Source organism: Opisthocomus hoazin, chromosome 28 (assembly GCF_030867145.1).
Source record: "Opisthocomus hoazin isolate bOpiHoa1 chromosome 28, bOpiHoa1.hap1, whole genome shotgun sequence".
NCBI lineage: Eukaryota > Metazoa > Chordata > Aves > Opisthocomiformes > Opisthocomidae > Opisthocomus > Opisthocomus hoazin.
This window is the reverse complement of record NC_134441.1, coordinates 5001470-5022702: the sequence shown is the minus strand read 5'-3', so window position 1 is coordinate 5022702 and position 21233 is coordinate 5001470. Positions and strand designations below refer to the sequence as shown.

The 21233-nt window shown below is 41.0% G+C and overlaps 1 protein-coding gene across 9 annotated transcripts in view; it reads right to left on the bottom strand.

The window, feature by feature from the left end:
• Positions 1 to 20472, bottom strand: part of EBF2 (EBF transcription factor 2) — a 143479-nt gene extending 123007 nt beyond the window's left edge. For 8 of the 9 annotated variants that reach the window (XM_009940851.2, XM_075444581.1, XM_009940850.2 and 5 more), the window contains exons 1-6: positions 20274 to 20472; positions 17574 to 17730; positions 16513 to 16576; positions 16157 to 16212; positions 15701 to 15774; positions 9228 to 9296 (exon numbers count right to left, since the gene is read on the bottom strand). In XM_009940851.2, coding sequence (XP_009939153.2) covers positions 9228 to 9296; positions 15701 to 15774; positions 16157 to 16212; positions 16513 to 16576; positions 17574 to 17730; positions 20274 to 20404 — 551 coding nt within the window. In that variant the 5' untranslated portion in view covers positions 20405 to 20472. The remainder of the gene's footprint in view (positions 1 to 9227; positions 9297 to 15700; positions 15775 to 16156; positions 16213 to 16512; positions 16577 to 17573; positions 17731 to 20273) is intronic. The other variant, XM_009940855.2, reaches the window with a different exon arrangement.
• Positions 20473 to 21233: the final 761 nt, after the last annotated feature.

Below are 21233 nucleotides of genomic sequence, written 5' to 3'. Positions count from 1 at the left end.
CAGACCTCTTACGTGATCTTAGGCAAGTCATGTAAGCTCTGAGTATCTTCAAAATTATGAGCCCATCTCCAACTGACTTAAGCAAGTTTCAGATATATGTTATATACTTCCAATCTCAAGCTTGTCTTCATTTTACCAGGACTTTGGATTGATGTTCTGAGCAGGACAAATTATCTCATGACCTATCTGAAAGCAGGAAACACTACACATTAATCGGGAGGCCTTCTTCAGATGCGAAGCACTCGCTTTAGAGAGGCTCAAATCCTGGGATGTTTACAAGGTAGAAAATATATGAGATCCCACCAGAAACAGATGGTGAAAGAAACACACAAGAAAGGGACAGACAGAAACAAAAAGTTCAAAAGGAAAGCAAGAGGCAGTAACAAAAAAGGTTAGGGCAGATGAAGTGACAAGTCCGTAAAACCAGGTCTAGACAGAGGCCGAGAGGAGTGCAAAAGTGATAAGGAAAGGTATTTCAGGTCATAAATACACAAAGGATGCTTTCATTAGTATGCAAATACTGTGAAATATTGGCATTTTCGATGATGAGTGCAGATGGATCCAGGCAAACGCAGGCCCATTTTCAAAACATTGAGTTGTAGAGACCCCATGTCACACACTACTGCTCTATACGCCCAGAATTTCTTCTGTTCTGTTTGCATAGGGAATTTATCCTCAGCTTCTATTCCCAAAGGTGCTTTAGTTCATGGGAAACTTTTATTCCCTTTCCCTCTCCACTACTACCAAACTCATTGATTCTAATGGCTCCTTACACTGCTATCTCATCTGTCCGCCTGAGACCCCTTACTATCAACTAGCTGTACAGCCATTTAACATCCTCATTTGCTGTTCATGTGAACACAGCATAAGCTGGATCAAATTCTCCTTACTGCAGGGATAAAGCTTCAATTTAAAAGAGGACAAGCTTTTCCACACTGTGTTTGAACTTTGCTCAAAACTTTGCATTTCTCAGTCAGGATTCAGCCAGCCAGCACCAATGTTTTTTATCTCCGCTAAAGCACAACTAATCTAACAAGACTGGAATTCATCCATGCTTGCTGTCCAAACTGCACTAAGGCATCATGGAAGCTTATCTGATTTATGCAGAATTGCTAAAATCCTTTGGGTCTTGTATTCATTGGACTTACTTTCTTAAGGCTTCCAGGCAGTAGTAGCAATAGTCACATTTTATTTCTTTAAATTATCTAATATGGCCTTGCTCGGACTTACCCAGGCTCCCCTTGCAGTTCTGAAACCAGAACATGAGCTAACTATTCCAGTTACAGACTTAGTGGAACTAAAGCAATCAATATTGGTTAACACTCCACCCATTACATTTTTCCCTCTAACATGTCCAAAAAGGCAAGCACCCCATTCAGAGGGCTCAGATGGGGTGCTCAGGACAAATGGCTGCATGGTCATACAATGACAGCACATGGCTAGCAGCACACATGTACAAAAAGCTAGTGGAAGTGAGGTTCCAGCTCTGTTAGCTTCCTAATAAATCTGTGCTTGAAATCAGCAGTGATTTAAACTCATCTCACTTATTTTTGGCATAGTTTCAGAAGTAGTAACACCTTAAGCCCAGTCAGCAGCAGCTAACAACTAATAGTCTGGGGGAAGAATAACTTTTTTAATCACTCCAAAACAATCTCCACTTTAACAGCAACGGTTTTCCACATCACCATCACATTTCCACACATCAATTTTCAGCATATGTATCTTTACGTTATCAGTGAAAGCTAGAAAAGCACTCACTTATTCCTGGTTTACTGTTAAAGACAGACTACGTGAATGGCTAGAAAAATACAGAGAGTCTGCAATGGAGTGAAAGGAACAGAACCCAAGACTTCCACAGCTCAAACTAGTTCCTTAACTACAAGGCCATTCTTCATTTTTCTAGCACGCTCAAAGAGATCTTTACGCTTCTTTTGACACACCAGCTTGATGGAAAAATCTGTTGTCTGTCGACATTAAAAAAAACCACCAAGATTAAGTGACATAAGCTAGTCCCCAGTTTACTCCATTTACAAGTTTAAGTGATTGTACACATCAAATATTTTAAAATGCTTTGGACGGCAAACTAGTAAGGAAATTTTCTTTTGGCCTAACAGTGAGGGGGGGTAGAAACAAGCAAATTATGCACTAACGGAACCACTTGTCAAATGGCTAGGATAGTGCACTTTAAGTTACTGACTCCCCACAAACATCCAGTCTACTAAAAAATTCATAAAGAGACAGATGGCACAACAGCAGCTCTTTGCATGAGAGCAGGGTTTAGCAGTGAACAAAGGACTTTGACTCCCTAGGACAAGAGACGAGATCATTGTGGGTTTTGGAGGCTTGGAAGGGGGGACTGGAGCATGTGGGGAGCTGAAGAGGGCTGTGTCTCTCTGTGGCTCCTAGTTTCACCCCACAGCAGCAACAGATTTGAGACATTTATTCTACCTTGGCAGGCTTACAAGGAGTATGGAGAACAGAGTAGAACAACAGCAATCCAACTCTGCCATGTATACAAAAATCCCCTTTGCAGTAGAAACATGAAAAATAAAAACAGAAACTCCTGTTTCAATGATCTGAAAAAACTTCCCACAGCTAGGTAATTGCTAACACTCTGTGTTAATGAGGAAACTGAGGCATGGAGTCATGCGACTCGTTTAAAGTGACAGGGCAACTCAGTATCAGTGGGAATTTGATCCAGGCCTCTCCACTCCTGCTGTTCTGCCTCTAAGCATTAAGAAATACCCTTCTGTTACTCAGTGGTTTTGGGGATCAGCCTGAAAGAGAGATGGAAGGGATAAAGTCCTTTTTAGATGGCTGAGATTAAGAGAAAGCAAAAACCAGAATAGGATAGCCAGAAATCCGCACTTCTTTCAAGCCAGACCCCTCAAAATGAAAGCCAATCTATATGTCCTTTTGCCTTTTTTTCAGGGAGAGGGAATTGGCAGTGGGGACATAAGAACACATAAAGCCCAGTCCTATTAATGTACACATCTCACGCAGAGCGCTTTAACACACAGCAAGGACACTATAGGGGCATAGTCAGAATGTTTAAGCCTGGCAACAGCTGTCTTTCCTAAAGTGAGTTTTAGTTCTTGCGAAATGTGCCAGACAGCCAGCCTGGGAGAGTTCGGTCCTCTGTTTATCTATACAGCAGGTAGAGCATGAGTATCAGCAGGGAAGAAATTCTCTATCCGTGCCGCCCCATTTCTATATTGATGGGATGGACCCCTATGGCACAAGAATGTAATCCAGTCTCTTCTGCTTCTTTTTAGAGATGCTAACAAGTGCCAGCTGTGTTCATGCTTTGGGGTTTTTCTTTAAAAATAATAATAACAGCCAAAATGTTTACAGCATGTGCCAGCTGACCAGTATTGTAGCTCACTGTCTACTCAAACCACTGTGCCAGGTGCTCAGCTGGTGCAGGTCAATGCAGCACTGCTGACCCAGCTGCAGATCTGGCCCCATGCCTCCACCCACTGGTTAGTGCATGTCTTGACCCAAGGTAATATTCCACACAACCCAGCAGTTCACTCAAATCCCATTCATCACTACAACCACTGCCCCAGTAACAACTGCAATAAATACATAAATAAAAGGTGGTAACAAAACACATTAGAGTCTTTACAGGACAACTAGGAGGAGTCCAGGTTAACAGTAGGAGGAACTGAACGCAGGATCTCAGATTCTTAAAGCATCTGAGCTAAATGACCTCATTCCATCAGCTCAAAGACAGCAAAGGACTCCAGAGCCTCCACACAGTAAAACCATAAAGACAGCCAGCTACATACAGCACAGAGCTTATGCTCACATTTTGTAGTGGTGTTCCAAGCAATTTCCCATCCAGCAACAAAAAAGTCTGTCCCACCCCAGTTACACTGCATTGTTTAATCGAATTAAGATGTTTTATTTGAATTACATAGGAATTTCTTTTGACTATTTATGTCTTATTAGAAGAAAAAAAAAATAAGCAAATAAACTTTTCAACCAAAAAAGTCACCCAATTCTCCCCAGTACCCTGGAGGCTTCCATTAGATCACAGCTTCAGTAAACTGGGTAAAGCACTAAGAGTAACAAGTGCACAAAATAACCTGCTCTGAAGAGCTTACATCTTTGAGAAACAAAGAAAAAAAAAAAAAAAAAGATCATTCCCACTTGATGAATGGGTAATTTATATCCCAAAGTAAACAACTCACCTAAAATGAGAGAGAAAATCTGCAGTAAAATGAGGAATTAAATTCATTTGCAGTATCCACCACTTCTTAATCATGAGACCAAGATGCTTTTTATTTACATAACTAGAGTGGGAAAGGTAGGAAACTAGGTAATTATAATATAGGTGCAACAAAATACAGTTTTCATTTGGGAAGTATCATCCTCAAAAGAACAAAATTCCACCCTTCTATCTGAAAGCCACCGCAACCCATCCACTTCATATCCCAGTCTAAGATTTCAGCAAAGCAGGATATATTAGTATGTGAAGTTCACACTCTTAATTTCCAGGAACTACAAGGAACATTGAGAACCATCACTTCAGCCACGAGAAAGAAAAAAAAACCCAAACGTTTACATTTCTGAAGTCTCAAAAACCTACCAGTTCCACAAGTACCAACTTCAAAAACTAAGCAGCAAGACAGGATGAACAGAAATTAAGATCACTGGGATCCACCAGTGCTATGACCCTCCGTGGGAACACACTAGAACCAATTTAGCTCTGTTTAATTTTGATCTTGTACGCAGTTAAAGCTTGTTCTAACATCTTGAGAAGTGACCATGGCTTGTGTTGTCTAAAAAACCTAAAGCACGTATGTGCAAATGCTTCTGGACTAAAGATCTAGCACGTAATCTCCCATGTATGTTCAGGTGGTCCTTTCAGTCCTGTGCACCAGTGGAGTTATGTCTGTTTCTGCTTTGTGACGCCTGCAACAGCAGCATTGCAGGATTTGAGCTGTATCATTGCTGTTAAAACAGAGGCATCATTCTGAAGTCAGATTCTGATCAAAGTTACACTGGAATTCTGACTCGAAACATTGCAGGAACCTAAATACTCTCATGTATCCTACAGATCTTTGTCGGTGGGAGAGGGTAACACAGTAAATTTCAGTGAAGAGGCTCCCTTTCATATAGAAAAATGCTAGTTTCCGAGAGTGAACAGAAAAATAACGGCAAGTCCTTATGATCTAAATCTAGTTCCCAGAGCAAAGGTCACAGCAGAAATGTTTTATTCAGCATAAGAACTTCTGGAATTCATTCAAGGAGAAGAAAAAACGCAACAACAACATGGCTGACATTTTTTTCCCACTGATCTGTTTCTTCCTTTTTAAACTGAGGTACAAGTTTCCATGATTTGGCAAACACCAGTGAATTGTGCCTACCCACAACAATAAACAGATAAACCAAAACAATAGTCTAAGCATCAGTCTCTGGAAGCGTAAAAGGCAAGGAAGTGGGGAAAGCAACAAATAAAGGGGAAAATGCCGTACTGCTGATGGAGTTACATTCATTTGCAACAACTTGTAAGTCCCTGCACTCAGCTAAATTTTGTGCGTTTAGTTCAGTGCAACGTGGGATGGCAGGTCATAATCTCAACTGATTCGAATGCTTCATTAGCCTAGTGAGGTTTGTAGGATGCATCTACAGCGTGGCCAGAAGCATGCAATTATGGCACAGACAGGCATACCAGATGCAGCCACTTAGCTCAGGCTAAAAAGGAAAACAATAAAGTTTCAGTAGCACAGACATCGGTGTATAGCTCTACCCAGTGGCAATGCCTCTTCTTGCTTCTTCACCACCCTTACAGGTAGAGTAGCGAATTTAACTTGTGCCCACTCTTGGTAGGAGTATACCTCCAAGTACTATCCAGAGCTTATTCCATCTTGGACTCTAAACTCCTCTACCTTGCAGCTCCTTTGTTGTTGAGGAAACCTGCTAGCTATGCATGGGCTGCTTGTACAGTAGAGTAGCTTAGCGCTTAGTAACGGGGTGCCCTCCCGAATCCTTTATATTTGAGTAGGCCACTGCATTTGTGGGGATTGCAAAGCAAACACAGAACTTGCTAGACCTAAGCTATACACAGCTCAACCTAAAATGGGTTCCGTCTCTGCTCTTACACCTTGTGATAGTCATCTGCTATAGCTTTGAAGATGTTGGTCTTCTCTGTGCTGTACAACCAAACCGTGTTTTAACCATGTAGGTCCACACACAGAGCTGGAATTACAGTGCAGATGGCATCTCCTGCGTGACAGCCACAACTTTGTCACACGCACTTGCAAGCAGGAGCCACGCATGTGAATTAACCTAGGCTCAAAGGGAGAACCCTAGAACCTTCAGATAACCAAGTTCTTCTCTGGCCTCTGTTTTCCTTCTGTTCTAAATTGAAAGCTCTAGTCCCGTTTCACTTTGCACGCGCTGTTTAGACATGGCTTTTCATAACACAAGTATGGTTTTGTAATCCCTTCTCTCTCCATTTTACATTTTTTTTCACTTCTCTAGAGACATGCTAGAATATAACAGCTGCATTGTTACATGACAAATTTTTACATTTACCTATCATTTCAAACTATGAAAAAACACCTTCATTGCAATCATTATATGTTTTTAAAGAAAACCTGTAGTTCATTTTAAACTAAGAAAAAAAAAAACACCACAAAGGCAACACTGAACTGAAAATCTCACTGTATTTATTGGCCTGCATGATTGCAGATAGTTGTGAGCTACATTTCAGAAATTATATTCTGCCTGCTACCAAGTTCTTAAGCATAGATGTTGTCTTCTAAAGAAGCCATATAAAGACCCCCTAAATGAATAAAAACACTGCTGCTAGTTCAAGCTAGTTCAAACACACATGACTCTCCAGCAGAGTCTTCTGCTTGTTTGAAAGATGGAAAGATTAGCCCCATTGAATGTAGCTTGGGACAGTGGACTGTTTCGTTACACTCCTAAGTAGTTGTACTTACTTCCATGGAAATGTCTGAGGATGACAAACTAGACAATTAATTCCTCTGTGCACAGCCATGTACAGCATAACTTTGTTATTATATTTGCATTACATGTGTTGATTAAGGTGTAGCACAGAGGATTATCCCTCACTCCCCTAACTTTGTTTAACAAGGTAAAGCAGTGAAATAAAAATAACTGTACAAAAGAGAGAGCCATTTGCTAGATGCTGCACTACTGATTAGCAGTAGAACAAGAAAAAGATTTAGCTCCGAGTTTCGCTTCTATTCACCACATTGTTCACTAAACCGTGCCACCTCCAGACAGCAGTGCAGACTTGTAAGAATTTCTTTCCTCTCTGGCCTAAATCTGATTGAGTGACTGCCCTTTAAAATCAAGTGAAACAGGTTTATTGGGGCTGTACCCCTTACTTCTCTCATCTACCTTATTATTACTCCTACTGAATTCCAGATTTGAGTTGCAGTTTTGAGATACACACACCAAGATGCAAGGGAGGAACTGACACTCAACAAGAAGCTGCCAGATGAAACCTAGAGAACGCTTCCACGCGAGCAGAATGCCTACAAGGCAGAATGCCTGTTGCTGTTAGCAGGGAGTTAGGAATAAAAGTTCTAGGCTTAGAGCAAGTGAGGAAAGCTTAGGACTCATTGACCACACAGATAACTTGTGATGATGCATGTTTTACACACAGTTGTTTAAAAGAATAAATCTGTTCTTTCTAACAGTGTCAATTCCATTGCATTTTACATCAACAGATCTCAAAGACCCACAGCAAGCATCAGAATCTTCATTTTGCATGAAGATGGACAGCTTGCTCAAGATGACAAATTCCATTAGTGGTAGGAACTACACCCTTCATGGTCTTAACTCATAGATTAATACACTGCCTTATGTCATGCTGCTTTTCCAGCAGCCATACAAGTTTTAAAAAATTCAAACTGGAAAGTTCCCAAATGCAGATTCACACCAAACATCAACACAGCCAAAAATAAGCTAGAAATTTCATAGAAAGTGTCGAGATGGCACATCTAGCACTTCTGCTCCTCGTCACAAAACAGTCCCGCACACCCACATAAACAGCCCAGTTTGCTGGAACTTCCAACTTTGGCCCCAACCACAACTTGTAAGTACAAAACTAAAAGGGAAAACCATGGGGTAGAGGGAGTGGAAGAACCCCATCACATCATTGAAGTTACAAAATTATTTAGATTGGCTCTGTGATGAAAAAAAATGAAGGAAATAATTGTAGATCTGTATTCAAACCAGTTTGACCATTTTGAACGCCAAAACAAAATTCATAAGAAATACTATGACAAATAATGCTTATTAGAATGCAGACAGAACATGCCAGACACATATACACATAAGAACTGAATCCACAATCAATCCACTTCAGCATCAGCTCTCTACTGACCCTTGTACCAGCTGCTTCAGGGAAAAGGAACTCTTTAAACAGTTACTATAGAATAATCGGGGTGGGGAGGTTTCTTCCTGACTTTTCCTTATTTACTGTTCTCCTTCTGGAGATTTTGGTTCTGTATTTCTTTTTGAAACAGCTCTGTCTTCCTGTTTTTCCTTTTTGAATCTTGCTGAACTCCAGATCTCAAACAACACTGAGCCAGTGAGTTCCACAGGCTAGTTTTCTAAGCCTTCATAAATACTCACAATTTTTAACGTGCCAGTTCATGATTTAAAAAAATGCCGCTCTCCCTATTTATGTTATTTTCCTAGAAACTGGCAAGCAGAACCTAGACCCGGATCTGGAACCGACTAATATAAGAAGCTGCTGTTCTACATAAAATTACTCACAATCCCCAAACCATCAATTTTAATCCTGCCTAACATGTTGCACTTCTGCCTTTACCGCTTCCTTCCTCCCCACATTTCTACAAAAATATTGTTATTTTGTTAAAGAATATTATTGAAGCTGCCACGTTGCTCAAAGCTTTATTTGTCTGAGTAATCCAGTTGGATCGTATCCCTGATGAATAGAAATTATTCCAGATACATAGATAGAATATTTTATCACAATGAAAATGATACACAGAGAATTTAATGTAAGAAATAAACACCAATTTTGTCAAAGTAAGCCCAGATGGACTAAAGCTAACCAACTTTTAGGTGGACATTTTTCTAAAGAATCATGAAGCACAGAGATCCTTGAATAGCAGACGCTGACAGATAACCATCAAGAAAGACCTTCAGCCACCTCAAAGCACACACAACAATTTGGGGTTGCTTTTGTGGGAATATGAGGATTCGTTTCCTACCTGTCAATGATCACAGGGTCAGACGGAGTCTCATTTCTGTTGCCACAACTTTTCTTCTCGCAGCACCGACTAGAGAGAGAGAAAGTAAACCAAACTTAAAAAATTACTGGGACAGTTGATAGCAAAGCAACCTGCTCAAAGTCTCATCTGCAAACGTTCAGGACTCGATATACACCTAGAAAAGCGACAGAGAAAATTCTGGCTGGGCTTTCCAGAAGAGAGAAGAACGAAGGGAACAAGGTGCCCAAATCCTGGCTGACTCCAACTGGAGTTCGGCACTTGGCGTCCCTCAGCCTTTTTTGAAATTCCAAGCCAAAAATGAACAGCAATATGGCCACACTTTGGACTAAGGTGCTATTTAAAGGCTTAATAATGACTTAACAGGTGTCATAATGACATTACAGGCATAAGTATCGTGGCTTACGTATGGTTAAAAGTCCATCAAAAGAAGGTGTTAGAACTGACTATAAGCAATCTACTGAATTGCTATATTCCAATAACTGATTTGTTGATTATTAAGTATCTAGTAAGCTCTAAGTCTCATACACCCACAGAAAAATTCAACACTATAGTAGCACCAATTGAAAAAAACAGAAACTGAATATACTTAGATCCCACCAAGGATCTGAAGAGCTATTTTTTCAGCTTGGCATTTCGTCTCCAAATCCCTTTGCAATTGTTTCAGTGATGATAAGCCCTTAAAATTAAGCATGCATTTATACACATTTTATACTGTGTGGCCACCAACATGATTTTATAGAAATTAGAACTCTCTCTGATGAGCTCACAACATAAAATAAATATATTTATCTGACTTGGTAAGAAAATGCAAGATAACGCTATTGCCCTCAGGAGCTTGCAGTAAGGTTCATACCGCAGAAAGACATCTGTGTACATGCACACATAGGCAACGACAACCGTGTGTGTGTGTGTGCGCATGCATGCATGGGTGTGGACATATATACACATATATCAGGAGACAAAGAATACAGCCTACACTCGGGGATTATTTGATGTCCTTCACTGCCAGTGAATTGAACTTTCTTCAGGAAAGAAGAACAGAACCACCGTACTTCCTTTCCCCATTTTTAATAACAACCACCAAACAAAAAAAGGAATTTGATTTCCACTGACTGACATGGGTGATGCTCCTTGCATATACACCAGCTGAGTACCAGAAGTTTAACAGACTTTAAAAAAAACAGTCCTTGCTCTGAAATTCCCAATTTTAAAAATTTGCAGCAACATAGAAGTCTGTCAGAAGATTTAAGCTGTCTTGATGCTCAGATACTTTGTTCCACCAAAAGCTAACATAGGCGGTGGAGGATGGAGGCATCCAAAACTTTTAAGTAGACTGTATCAGAAGTCCCATATGCCTCAGAAATCACCAGATCAGATTCTGCCTTTCCACAAATGTCTTTCCAAATCATGTTTTTCACATTCTGCTGAGGTTGTTCAAATTTGCACATATGGAATCAAGAAATTGTTTTCTTTTCTGTACAGTGGTATAATAGGTGCTGAATACATTTGGAAAATTCTCAAGTCAGTCTGAATCCCACTGTTTTCCAATTGTGGAGCAATTCTAAGCAAAGGAATTAAAAAAAATTAAATAAAATGCTTGAATCCACTGAAAGCAGTACAAAATATGAAAGAGTAGCTTTTTTTTCTTAATACGCCTAATATCAACTATAAATACCTAAAATAAGCATTTAGACAAAAAACCTCTTTCAGATTTCAAATGCATGCATTTTCTCCTTAAGTTACAGTGTGTGCCAGGAACTTCCTGTTTGCAAGCTGAAATTGCCCAGCAAGATGAGATACAACTAGCAGATCTATTTGAATAGCAGCTCTAACTGTTTCAACGTTTCTACATTCCCTTTGCCTCAAACCTGCACTTATTCATCAATGCTAGTCCTTTTAAAATAAAAGGATACTCTAAATATTTAAAAATCCCTGGGGCAGACCCTCTAGCTGCTGTAAATTGTCATAGCTCCATCGACTTCAGTGAAGCTATGGTAATTCACACTAGCTAAGAATACTCCCACTCCCTCCTTCTCCCAACTTTAAGCACATCTTTATGCATTTCACTGACTAATGATTGTTTATAAAGAATTGCATATTTTTTTACTAAAAGTCAAGTTGTGAGATATTTTCTAAAGAAGAAAAAAAAACCTCGGAAGTGTATATAAATTTGGCATGTACTTCTGACATGTCCAATATAACAATGCATTGGAAATAACACCAAGAATAAATGCCCTGCTGGTTTACATGCCACTATAATAAAACAACAAAAGGAATTCAATTTTTAAGATAGTTGTGCACTGTTTTGTTGTTGGTTTTGTTTTGGGGTTTGTTTTTTTTACAGCTAGCTGATACAGCAGTCATTTCCTCTCTTTGCAATAATACTAAATGAGATATCCTTTAGTCGTGTAATTTATGCAGATAGTCATAAAAAAATATTTCTGATTGCACTACACCACAGTAATGTTCAAGCAGAATACACTAGCAGTACCTCCACCACATCTCATCAGCTCCCATACTCTTCCCAGAGAGGCTGCCATTTCTTGGCATAGGAAGTGTTTTAGAACGAATTATGCGAGATTGGAGTACAATGTGGCTGGGTTCTGAAATAAATGCATCTTGCTTTACTTTAGTTTGCACAGTTATCACAGTTAGGAACTTTACATTCTAAAAATTTTCCTTCTGAAACTGTGGCTTACAGCTTAAGTTGTCCAAATATTTTACAAATATCTACATTCTTATTACACTCCAGTAACAGATTTTTGTTAGAATGCTAGATGTTTTCCCCTTTGACCGTGATACTTTTGGAGCCCAGACATATGCAAAGAGAATTCTTAGGGAACACAGTCACTAACTTCCAGTGAATACCTAGTTCACACGTAAATCAGAATGCTTTTGAAGAGTGAGGCAAAAGTACCTCCCAAATCTTTAAATCCCATTTCCAAGTATTTCATCACAGTATCCAAGCACTAACATTTCCACTGGGTTTGTTTTACAAGTGTTGACTGTAACAGAATTGACTTGTTCCAATTTAAGTCAATGGCAAAAATCTCAAACTCTGGTGGTTCAGGATTAAGCCCACAATATTCTCTTAAAGCAAATTATTGGCAGGACTTCACCAATATTTACACTTCTGCTACAATGTTGTGCTAGGAACACACTTTTAGAGATGCTTATTTGCTTAAAACAAGAATATCAAATGCCTAAGACTTCTGTTTTCCACACATTTTCTTACTATATTTTCCCCTCTAACTAGATCTACGTGGGAGAAAATAATAGTTCACATTATGAACAGTCCTGAAAAAAACTAAAAACAAATACGGAAACCAAAAAGCTACCACAGACAACACCAGATCTACAAACTGAATACTCCAGAAGGCTCATGTCAAAGGCAAACTCGCATCCGTTCCCTCCTCACACTTGACTAAAATGGTTTTAAAATTCAGTCCTCAACTTCCCTCCCCTCACCCCCCCTCCAAAAAAAAAAAAAATCTGTCTCTAATTTCAAACTCAAATAAGCGCACAGCATGGTGGCCTTTGTTTTGTTTTCTTCTCCCCAACTCCTCCCTGCAATTGCATAACAAAAGTGTCTAAATTCACACCATCTGGCCGATAAAGACACAGGCCCCAGTGGCCGCCTGGCCCAGCTGATTAGAGCTCCTGTCTAGTCTGAGCCTTGTGGCGAAAGTCACAGCTGTGGGGCTTGCTTGCACTCAATACAACTCTGTTATTAGCCAGCTGTAGGCCCTGAGACTACTTCTGTTCAAATTATAATACCTTTTAACCCTCTGAGCATTGAGGGCATAGGGGGTTGCTGGCAGCAGCATAACAACTAGTTTCCTCTTAGTCGATAATTGGAAGAAAGGAAGAAGAGAAAAAAAGTTATTCCAGGAGAGGAGACTGTTTACCTTGATTTGCAACCATTGGGGGCAAAGACTGTGTATTTAAGATACATCCACCTAATAGGAACAGTTCCCATTAGGCCATAATAACCCAAACGAAAAATTTCAGATCTGCAAATAAATAAATACAGCCTCTCACCGAAAGCACTAATTATTGAGAGTTGAGAGTTTAACTTTCAATTGGTATGACAGATTGTTGTAGCCGTATCAATATTTAGACAACTTTCCTGCTAAGCATGCATCTGTCACCGAGTGGAAGATGCAGAGTTTCAGATGCACTTGTCTCTATACAGCAAGAATATCTGCGTGTGCGATAACATACAAAAAAATACCCAAAAAATGTCTTCCTTCAACTAGCGATGATTGGAAGAAGAGGAGCAGAAAGACAGGCAGACCCTTCTTTTTAAAAACAGTAGGCATCAATTCGGACAGCAGAGTGGGTACAGTGCATTAAATTTTTATATACTGTTACTAATGCAAACTAAACTAGAGGCTTTAAAAATTGATGCTGCCACTTAAGCAGCACACAATGAGGAAGATTTGATTATTGTACTTAAAAGAAATAAAATAAAATGTCAAGTTTAACTAGAGTTGGATCCATTCCCATGGCATTATTCAAAGTGATATGTGCAGTGCCTCTTCGGAATATGCAGCATCCTGTTCAGAGATACTTTGGGAAAACACGACATTTAAAATCAAATGTCTCAATTAGGTTACAGAGCGCCTTTGATTTTGTTCACTAATCTCTGTTTTACATGGAAAGGATGTCCCCGAGTTGTAATTCTTCCTTAGCTAATCTATCAAGCAGGAGAGTTCAGTATAATCAGAATAATGGTTTACATTTGTAGAACACTACCTTAAATCAAGCACGGAATATGTTTATAGGCATCAGTGGAAGCCAGGTATGTAAAAGCTGAACAGAATGTTTGATACTACAAAGGCATTAGACAGGAAGCAGGGGAAATTAATTTTATTTTAAAGAAGTACATTTGGATGGGAAGCTGCTGGTGTTTGCTGAAGCATGTTAACTTCCAAAATAGAACTGCCCTCTATACAGGAGGAGTGGAGAATGATGAAGTATGCTAACTGTTACTTTGTTATCACAAACCAGGACCCAACTGCATAGCAATTCAAAGATTTTTCTTCTCTAATCTTCACGTAGTTATAGCAAAGACTTTCAACAATGTGGATAACATATACATTTAAGTACATACACAAGTTCTAGATGTGCCAGAAAGGAACATATATACCTTTCATTGTTCTACTACACCTACATGTCCTCTTAAAGTGCTCCGTATGCATCTCTCATGCATGATATACACTGCGTTTGTGCATACATACATGAATGTTGGCCAAAAGTAACAATGATAATTTTCTTCATTAATGAGAGCAAAGCACAACAGATAAACACTATACACTTACTTGATTCTTATTATATTCAAAAAGTAAGAGTAGCTGACATAATTGTTAAGCACTGAAACAGAGACTTTCCCTTGACAAGGCATCTGTCCAAATAAGCTGCTCGTACTACTATATTAACTTAAAAGGCTACTTTAAAATAAACAAATACATCAAGTAGCAAACTACAACATTAAAAGCAGCAACGTTCAGTCCAACAGCTTAACCCCCTCCCACTAACACAATAAATCACAAACTGTGTTTAATAAAGGTTAAGATTGGTTTTGCCTTTCATCTTATGAAAGAACATTCTATGCACAATTTAACACATTTTAATATAAGAACATTGACTGTTTGCATTGTTATATGTATTGAAAAAAATTTAATTACACGAGAACAGGAAAAGTAATAAGTTACCATGGAAGCGCGATGCACATACATAAGGTACATGTAACTTCAGACTTATACAAATGTTATTAAAAACATCCTCAACTCCTTTTACCCTCTAATTTATATCTTTACTTGCTAAAAATAGTGTCTTTTTTAATTAAAAGGTGGAAGTCCCCTAAATATTGCCTACATGGTATAGAAAAGAAGGATTTGTGTTTGGTTCAAGAGGCTTCTTTTTTAGCTGGGATAGAACTAAGCAAAATTAAAGAACACTAATGATGATAATTTAATTAAGAAAATTAAAATATTTCACCAGAGAAAATTACATGAAGAATACCTTTTAGTTTCCAGGTAAAAAGCTGTAAGTTAAACTGCGCATTCTCAAAAGGTGAACAGGGATTTTGTAAGAAATAAGCATATAAAAAGTCTCACTTTAAACAACACATACAAAGGCCTAGTTTAAACAAAAATAGCACAGCTCAGAATGTGGACCTAGGATTACTAAATCTCTTGCAGTAAAAAAAAAAAAAAAACAACAAAAAAAACACCCACCGAAACACCAACAAAACAAACCCCCAAATTAGCCACACGTACAAAGAAAGTCTTCCTACACAAAGAATCTCTCTGACCCAACAACACAACAACAAAACAAACAAACAAAAAAAAAAATCAAACCCTACCTACAGCTTCATCAGAAAGGCCATTTTGGCACCCATGAAAACAAACTTTGCAAATGATATGCCGTTAATAACATTATCTTACCTGCACATGACTTCATGGGTAAGCAAAACTCTGCACATTTCAGGATTCTTGTTCTGTCCTTCATAAGTTATGGGCTACAATAATTAAGAAAAGGGGTAAGCAAGTAGCGTTAGAGCATTACTTATCTGTCATAATATTCAGAACTGAGGTGAAGGCTTTTTACCATTGCTCATCATTGCTTGCAAATAAATACCTTCCCCCAAAGTCTTTTTGAGCGGGGAAAGAAGCTTATACATAAATATTGATAAAAAGTGGATAAAAACCTACAATCCATACAGGGGGGAAAAAAGACACTTAAGAGCATTACTTTTCAACTGGTCTCAAATATAAGGTCTGCAGTACAGACGAACAAGAGACAAAAACGAACCAGAGAAGAGAAAATATGCAGGGCAACATTAAGAAAAAAGGAAGGATGAGGTGGGACAGAGTAGCACGGCACATATTAGCTATGCTCACCTGCTTAGTGACTGAATCGATGAGTCTAACATACAGATCCTGTTCAGTCCTGACACCTAGAGCGAGACAGAAGAGTAATAAATAATGCTGTTACGTGCACCTTTATCTGAACATCAGAACAAAACCATTTATTTTCATCTTGTGCCTTATTAAACCTCCTCAGAAAGACCATTTAGTTATGCTTCCTCTAGCGTTTCCCAAGCCCGTCCACACCAGGTAAACTGAAGGTAAACATCCCTACACTGAAGGGGCATCATGCAATGGAATCTCTGTGTATTTTGGAAATCATACTGACAGCACCTACAAATCTTGCCCCACTTTACAACCTACAAAAGGTGACTGGAAAGGGGACTCACCATTGCTATAAAGGAGTTGGAGTTTGTAATGTGTGCCATTGTTTGTCTTTTCATTGCCTTGCTCCTGAAAGAGAGAATTAAAACAAAAAAAAAATTATTCCAGAACTTACACTTGGCACATTTAAAATGCAAAAGCTGATAATCATGATGGAAGTGACAACAAAGTTCATTAAAATTCTGAGAGGTGAATCCACTGATTGGGATATATTAACCTTCCGAGTGACCCAGGACAAACTACAAAATACTGCTGACATCTTTTCCTGTAGGAGTTCAAGAACTTCTTTTCCTCTCTTGTTTGCTATTATGCTCTCAACTTTTTCAAGGCAATACACTGAGACAAATTTGTACCTTTCAAGTCAGTTAATATAAAGCAGATTGATAGTGGGAAAGCTCAGTGGGTTTTGGTTTTAATGTTTTCTTTACTTCGCAGTAGTGTTATTTTGACTCGTTATTTATTTCCTGAAGGTTGTGTTACACGGAAGTTTCTTGCATGTTTTCACTGTAATTTCCTAGGAGTTAATTATTTTTGAGCATTCTTCATAATTAAAAAAAAATCTTGTCCATGACTAAGAAAATAATTGTGAAAACATTGTGAAGTGGTCAACACATGGATTTAAAATCCAAAAGCAAATGCTTTTCAAGTCCCGCCATTTACTTTGGGGTCTTAAGAAATACAAATAATCAAGCTCAACAGATAATGATGCACTACAGGTCAGATTCTACTTCTGTTAGGGTAATAATGATGCCTGGCAGATCAGGTAGGTAAAAAAAAAAAAAAAAAAAAAAAAAGGCACTTTTGTCCCCTGTGAAATATTTTCTTCTATTTTTAGCGGGTGTATGAAACTCCCATTGTCTTCCCGATACAGCAGAGGCTTGCAAGCCTTTTTATCTACAGCAGCACACAGACGGCAACAGCTCTACCAAAGCACCTGAACCCTTGACCAAGGGCTGGTTGTATTTTGTTAGGAACATCAGGCAGTAAAAGTTAGCAGCTTGATGAGGGCGAAGAAAAGATCAAATTTGGAGAGGAAAAGAGGAAGAAGAAAGGTAACAAGCCTTACTTTATCATTTTCTACAAAGTCCACAAAAGCTGTCCTCTCTATTTCCACCGGCTGCCCCTGTCTGTCGTAGAGAGCCAGAACAAAGTGAAAGAAATTGGATTTCCTCAAGTTGGAGGGTGGCTGCTTTTCAAAGTGAGCTCTGGACAAAGCTACTCCGCTGTAGAGGAAACATACGGGATGGGGTGTGGGGGGAGAGACAAAGACATTACCAGGTTGTGCAGCAGTAACAGCAAAACAACAGAAAAGGCAGAACGCGTTCAGAGGAAAGCCGGGAATCGTCCACCTTGTCCGAGCGCCAGGCGGGGTTACGAACAGTCGCTTGTCACCCCCGACTGCGGCCTCGGCGCTCCCCCACCGCCGCGGGCACGCACCGCGGCTCCGCGGGCCGAGCGGGCCGGCGGGGAGGGCTGGGAGCGGCTGCGGCCGAACGCGGAGCCGGGCCGGGGGGGCACGGGGCGATGCCTAAGTTCGAAGCTGTCACCTAACGCTCGGTTCGGCGTGGCCCCGAGATCTTTATAGCTATGCTCCGAGGACAAGAATAATTTCAGACCCCAAACGTTAAGCGATCGGTTATTGCTAAACGCAGGAAGTGTTTTTCTTCCTCCTCTACCTATTTTCTCGTTGCCTGTCACACTCCTGTCTGGAATGCAACGCGCAGGGTGGGAAGTAGATGTAACATATCAGAGAGTCTGGAAGTGCTACCCATACATCCCAGCATCGCTCACTTTTCCTGTAGAAGACGATAAGCGACCTTGAAATATTTCCTACTTGAGGGCACCTATATTTTAGGTAAAAGCCAACTAGTTTCAAGAAGAGCATCCACTTTCCTTAGCATGAAGTTTGTCAATGTAGTCTTTAGTCACTGACCTATTTGAAACGATGCCTGGCTCTTCAGTTTGTGATTTAAATTAAAAGAATTTAGACTCCAGTTAATTAGCCCTTGCCCAAATCCTGTCCCTGACTGCAGAAAATGCAGTGACATTTCCCACACATTTCCCAGCTTGGAAAGATTTAAATGCTTTTGCGTATCCACACCATCCCTACCTGCGGCTACATTTCTCAGTGAAACTAGTTGTAGCTCCCTCTCCCTAATGCCAATTTCTACCTACTGCAGAGAAAAGAGGTGCACATGAGCACCTCCATATTACTTGACAGACAGATTAAGTCTATCTGCCAGACAAGTTAGGAGTCAGAACAACTTCGGGTTTCAGTCCCCAAAATAGATCCAACTACGTTGGCAAAAAGTGTCGGACTCTTTCAGAGAACTACAGATGCTTCTCTGTGCTTTGCATTGCCAGATAAGTGCAGTGTGAACTCACCACATCCGCCACAACTGCACCTAGTTTGCGGCTTCCTCTCATTCTGCATGCAAGAACTCGGATTTCTAGGTTTGTTACGGATCTCCGGAAAAAACCTGGCGATGCCACCACGCAGCACAGTGCGACTGCATCTCCACCGCTCCCGCGAATTAGAGGCTTCTTAGGAGCCGTTTCCTTTTACTTTCGGTTTCCTCAGGAATAAACCTCCCCCCCCCCCGCCTTGTATTTATTAAACCGTCTATCGACATTCATAAAACTCTGATAACTCCTCCCATAGCGCTTGGAAAACCTTGCTAACGGATCAGGCCGTGGGTGGGGGCACGGACATACTATTTCTATAATGTCCCTGTTTCATATGAAGTCCCATCTGCTGTTACATGCCCTTCACCTTGTCTCTATACTACATAAACCCCAACTTTTCCCCAGGACCACTTTAGCCTTCCCTCTGCCCGACGGTACTACTTTTTCTTGCTTGCTTGCTTGCTTGTTTCTGAGGTTTTTTTAAGGCATCTGGAGAGCAAGGAGAAAAGAAAATGTTTTACCTAAAAGGGTTTTTCATCATCTTACCCCTAACGAGAGGAGACTGGAATAACGGTCCTGTGCCGACTTGGCCGGGAAGAGAAAATAAAAAGGGAGGGGGAGCTAACCCGCCCAAACAAGTAAAACCCGCACGGTCGAGCCCCGGTGTTTGGGATCGGCGGAGGTCTCCCGCCCGCGCAGGCAGGTGCTGCCCACAGCCAAGCGCGAGCTCTGCGGGGGGCTGAGCAGGAGCCTGCGGGCTGCCCGCCCCCCACTCCGCCAGCTCCCCTTCCAGTGAAAGCACGCTCTGGGCGCTGCCTGCCTGTCCCGGACAGCTAGCAGCCTGGAACCCGCGGGTGAAGATTTCCCCGACGCCCACGGTAGCTACAGAGCCACTGGAATTAAGCAAAACAAGATGGGCCGGGGGAGGCGGGGGAAGTGATCTACATTGAGGTTAATTCTAACTTTGGTCCACTCCTATTCGGCTGTCTGACCCAGAAAGTGGGAAGGAGTAGTCTGTATCGCTAGGTACAACAAATCTACCAACCCCCCCCCCCCACCTCCCTTGCGCAGAAAAAGAAAGAATGATCCGATCTCTCTGTCATCTGATCCCCGCACTGGATTTCAGGAGTCCTGATGCTCTCCCTTTTTGGAGCGCTTCTCCCTAGCTCTAGCTGTACTACCTTGGAATTTTCACTGACTAGAGGAGACCGGGAGGGGGACAGAAAGCGAGAAAGTAAATTTAATATCAAATGCAAACAACAACAGGGAGTAAAGAAAAGGCTTGCTTAAAAAAAAAAAAAAAAAAAAAGAAAAAGAAAAAAAAGGAGGGAGAAAGCAGGGGAGAAATAGTCACGGTTACCTTTGTGCTGCTACGTTTGCATCCACAACCCCAACGTTTCTGACCCAGGACCTGACGGAATCCATTTCAGAACCTAGAGATTTATCTTTCAGAATTGGTCCTCTTCCTAAAGTATCTTGAATCCCAAACATTTAAAAAGTCTATTCCAACTAGCAACAGTTTCCTTTTGGGGGATAAGGGAGGAGAAAAGAAAAAAAAAAAAAAAAGACGCAGCCTTTGACACACACAAATCCCAGGAAAGTGGAGAAGTTCAGCTTTAAAACCAACTTCTTCTGCTTTAAAATGCTACGTGTTTTTTAGTGCCTTCAAACAGGGAAAAAAGTTTTTCCTCTTGCAAAGTAAAAGTTATGCTGATTCAGTCTTGCCTGGTATCATCATCCTTCAAACGCCGGAGAGGAAGCTGCATCCACAAACTGATCGCTGTTAACAAGGATCACCTGTTTCTCAACAGACACAGGGAGAAGGATTGATTGCTGCCTAATCCAGGGGGGTGAAAAAAAAAAAAAAAAAGGAAGAGGGATAAATTGTAAAAGAAAGGAAGAAATGGAGCTAAAGAGAGTCTGGTTACACGCTACGCCCGGGAAGAGGCGATCCTTCCCAGCGCGGTCACCATGAATGGGTTACAGCAACGGGAGCAGACATACCGGGAAGGGGGAGGAGCCCGCTCCCAAATAAGGGCGTCACATTTGCATAGCCTCCCCCGATTGGAGGGCTGCGGACGCTCCCGCAGCCGCCCCGCGCTCACTTCGGCCGCCGGCTCGGCACAGCCGCCCGCGGGGTGGGGGCCGCAGTCAGCCGGCTGCCGGCGGGCAGAGACACGGACGGGCGCCCGGCACCGCGCGAACCCCGGCGGAGGCAGCCCGGGCAGCCTTCACGTCGCGATCGGTACCGTAGCCTGGCAGCCCCACACCAAGCGGTCCTGCCACGCCACAGTCGAACCGTGCCAACAGCAGCAATCTC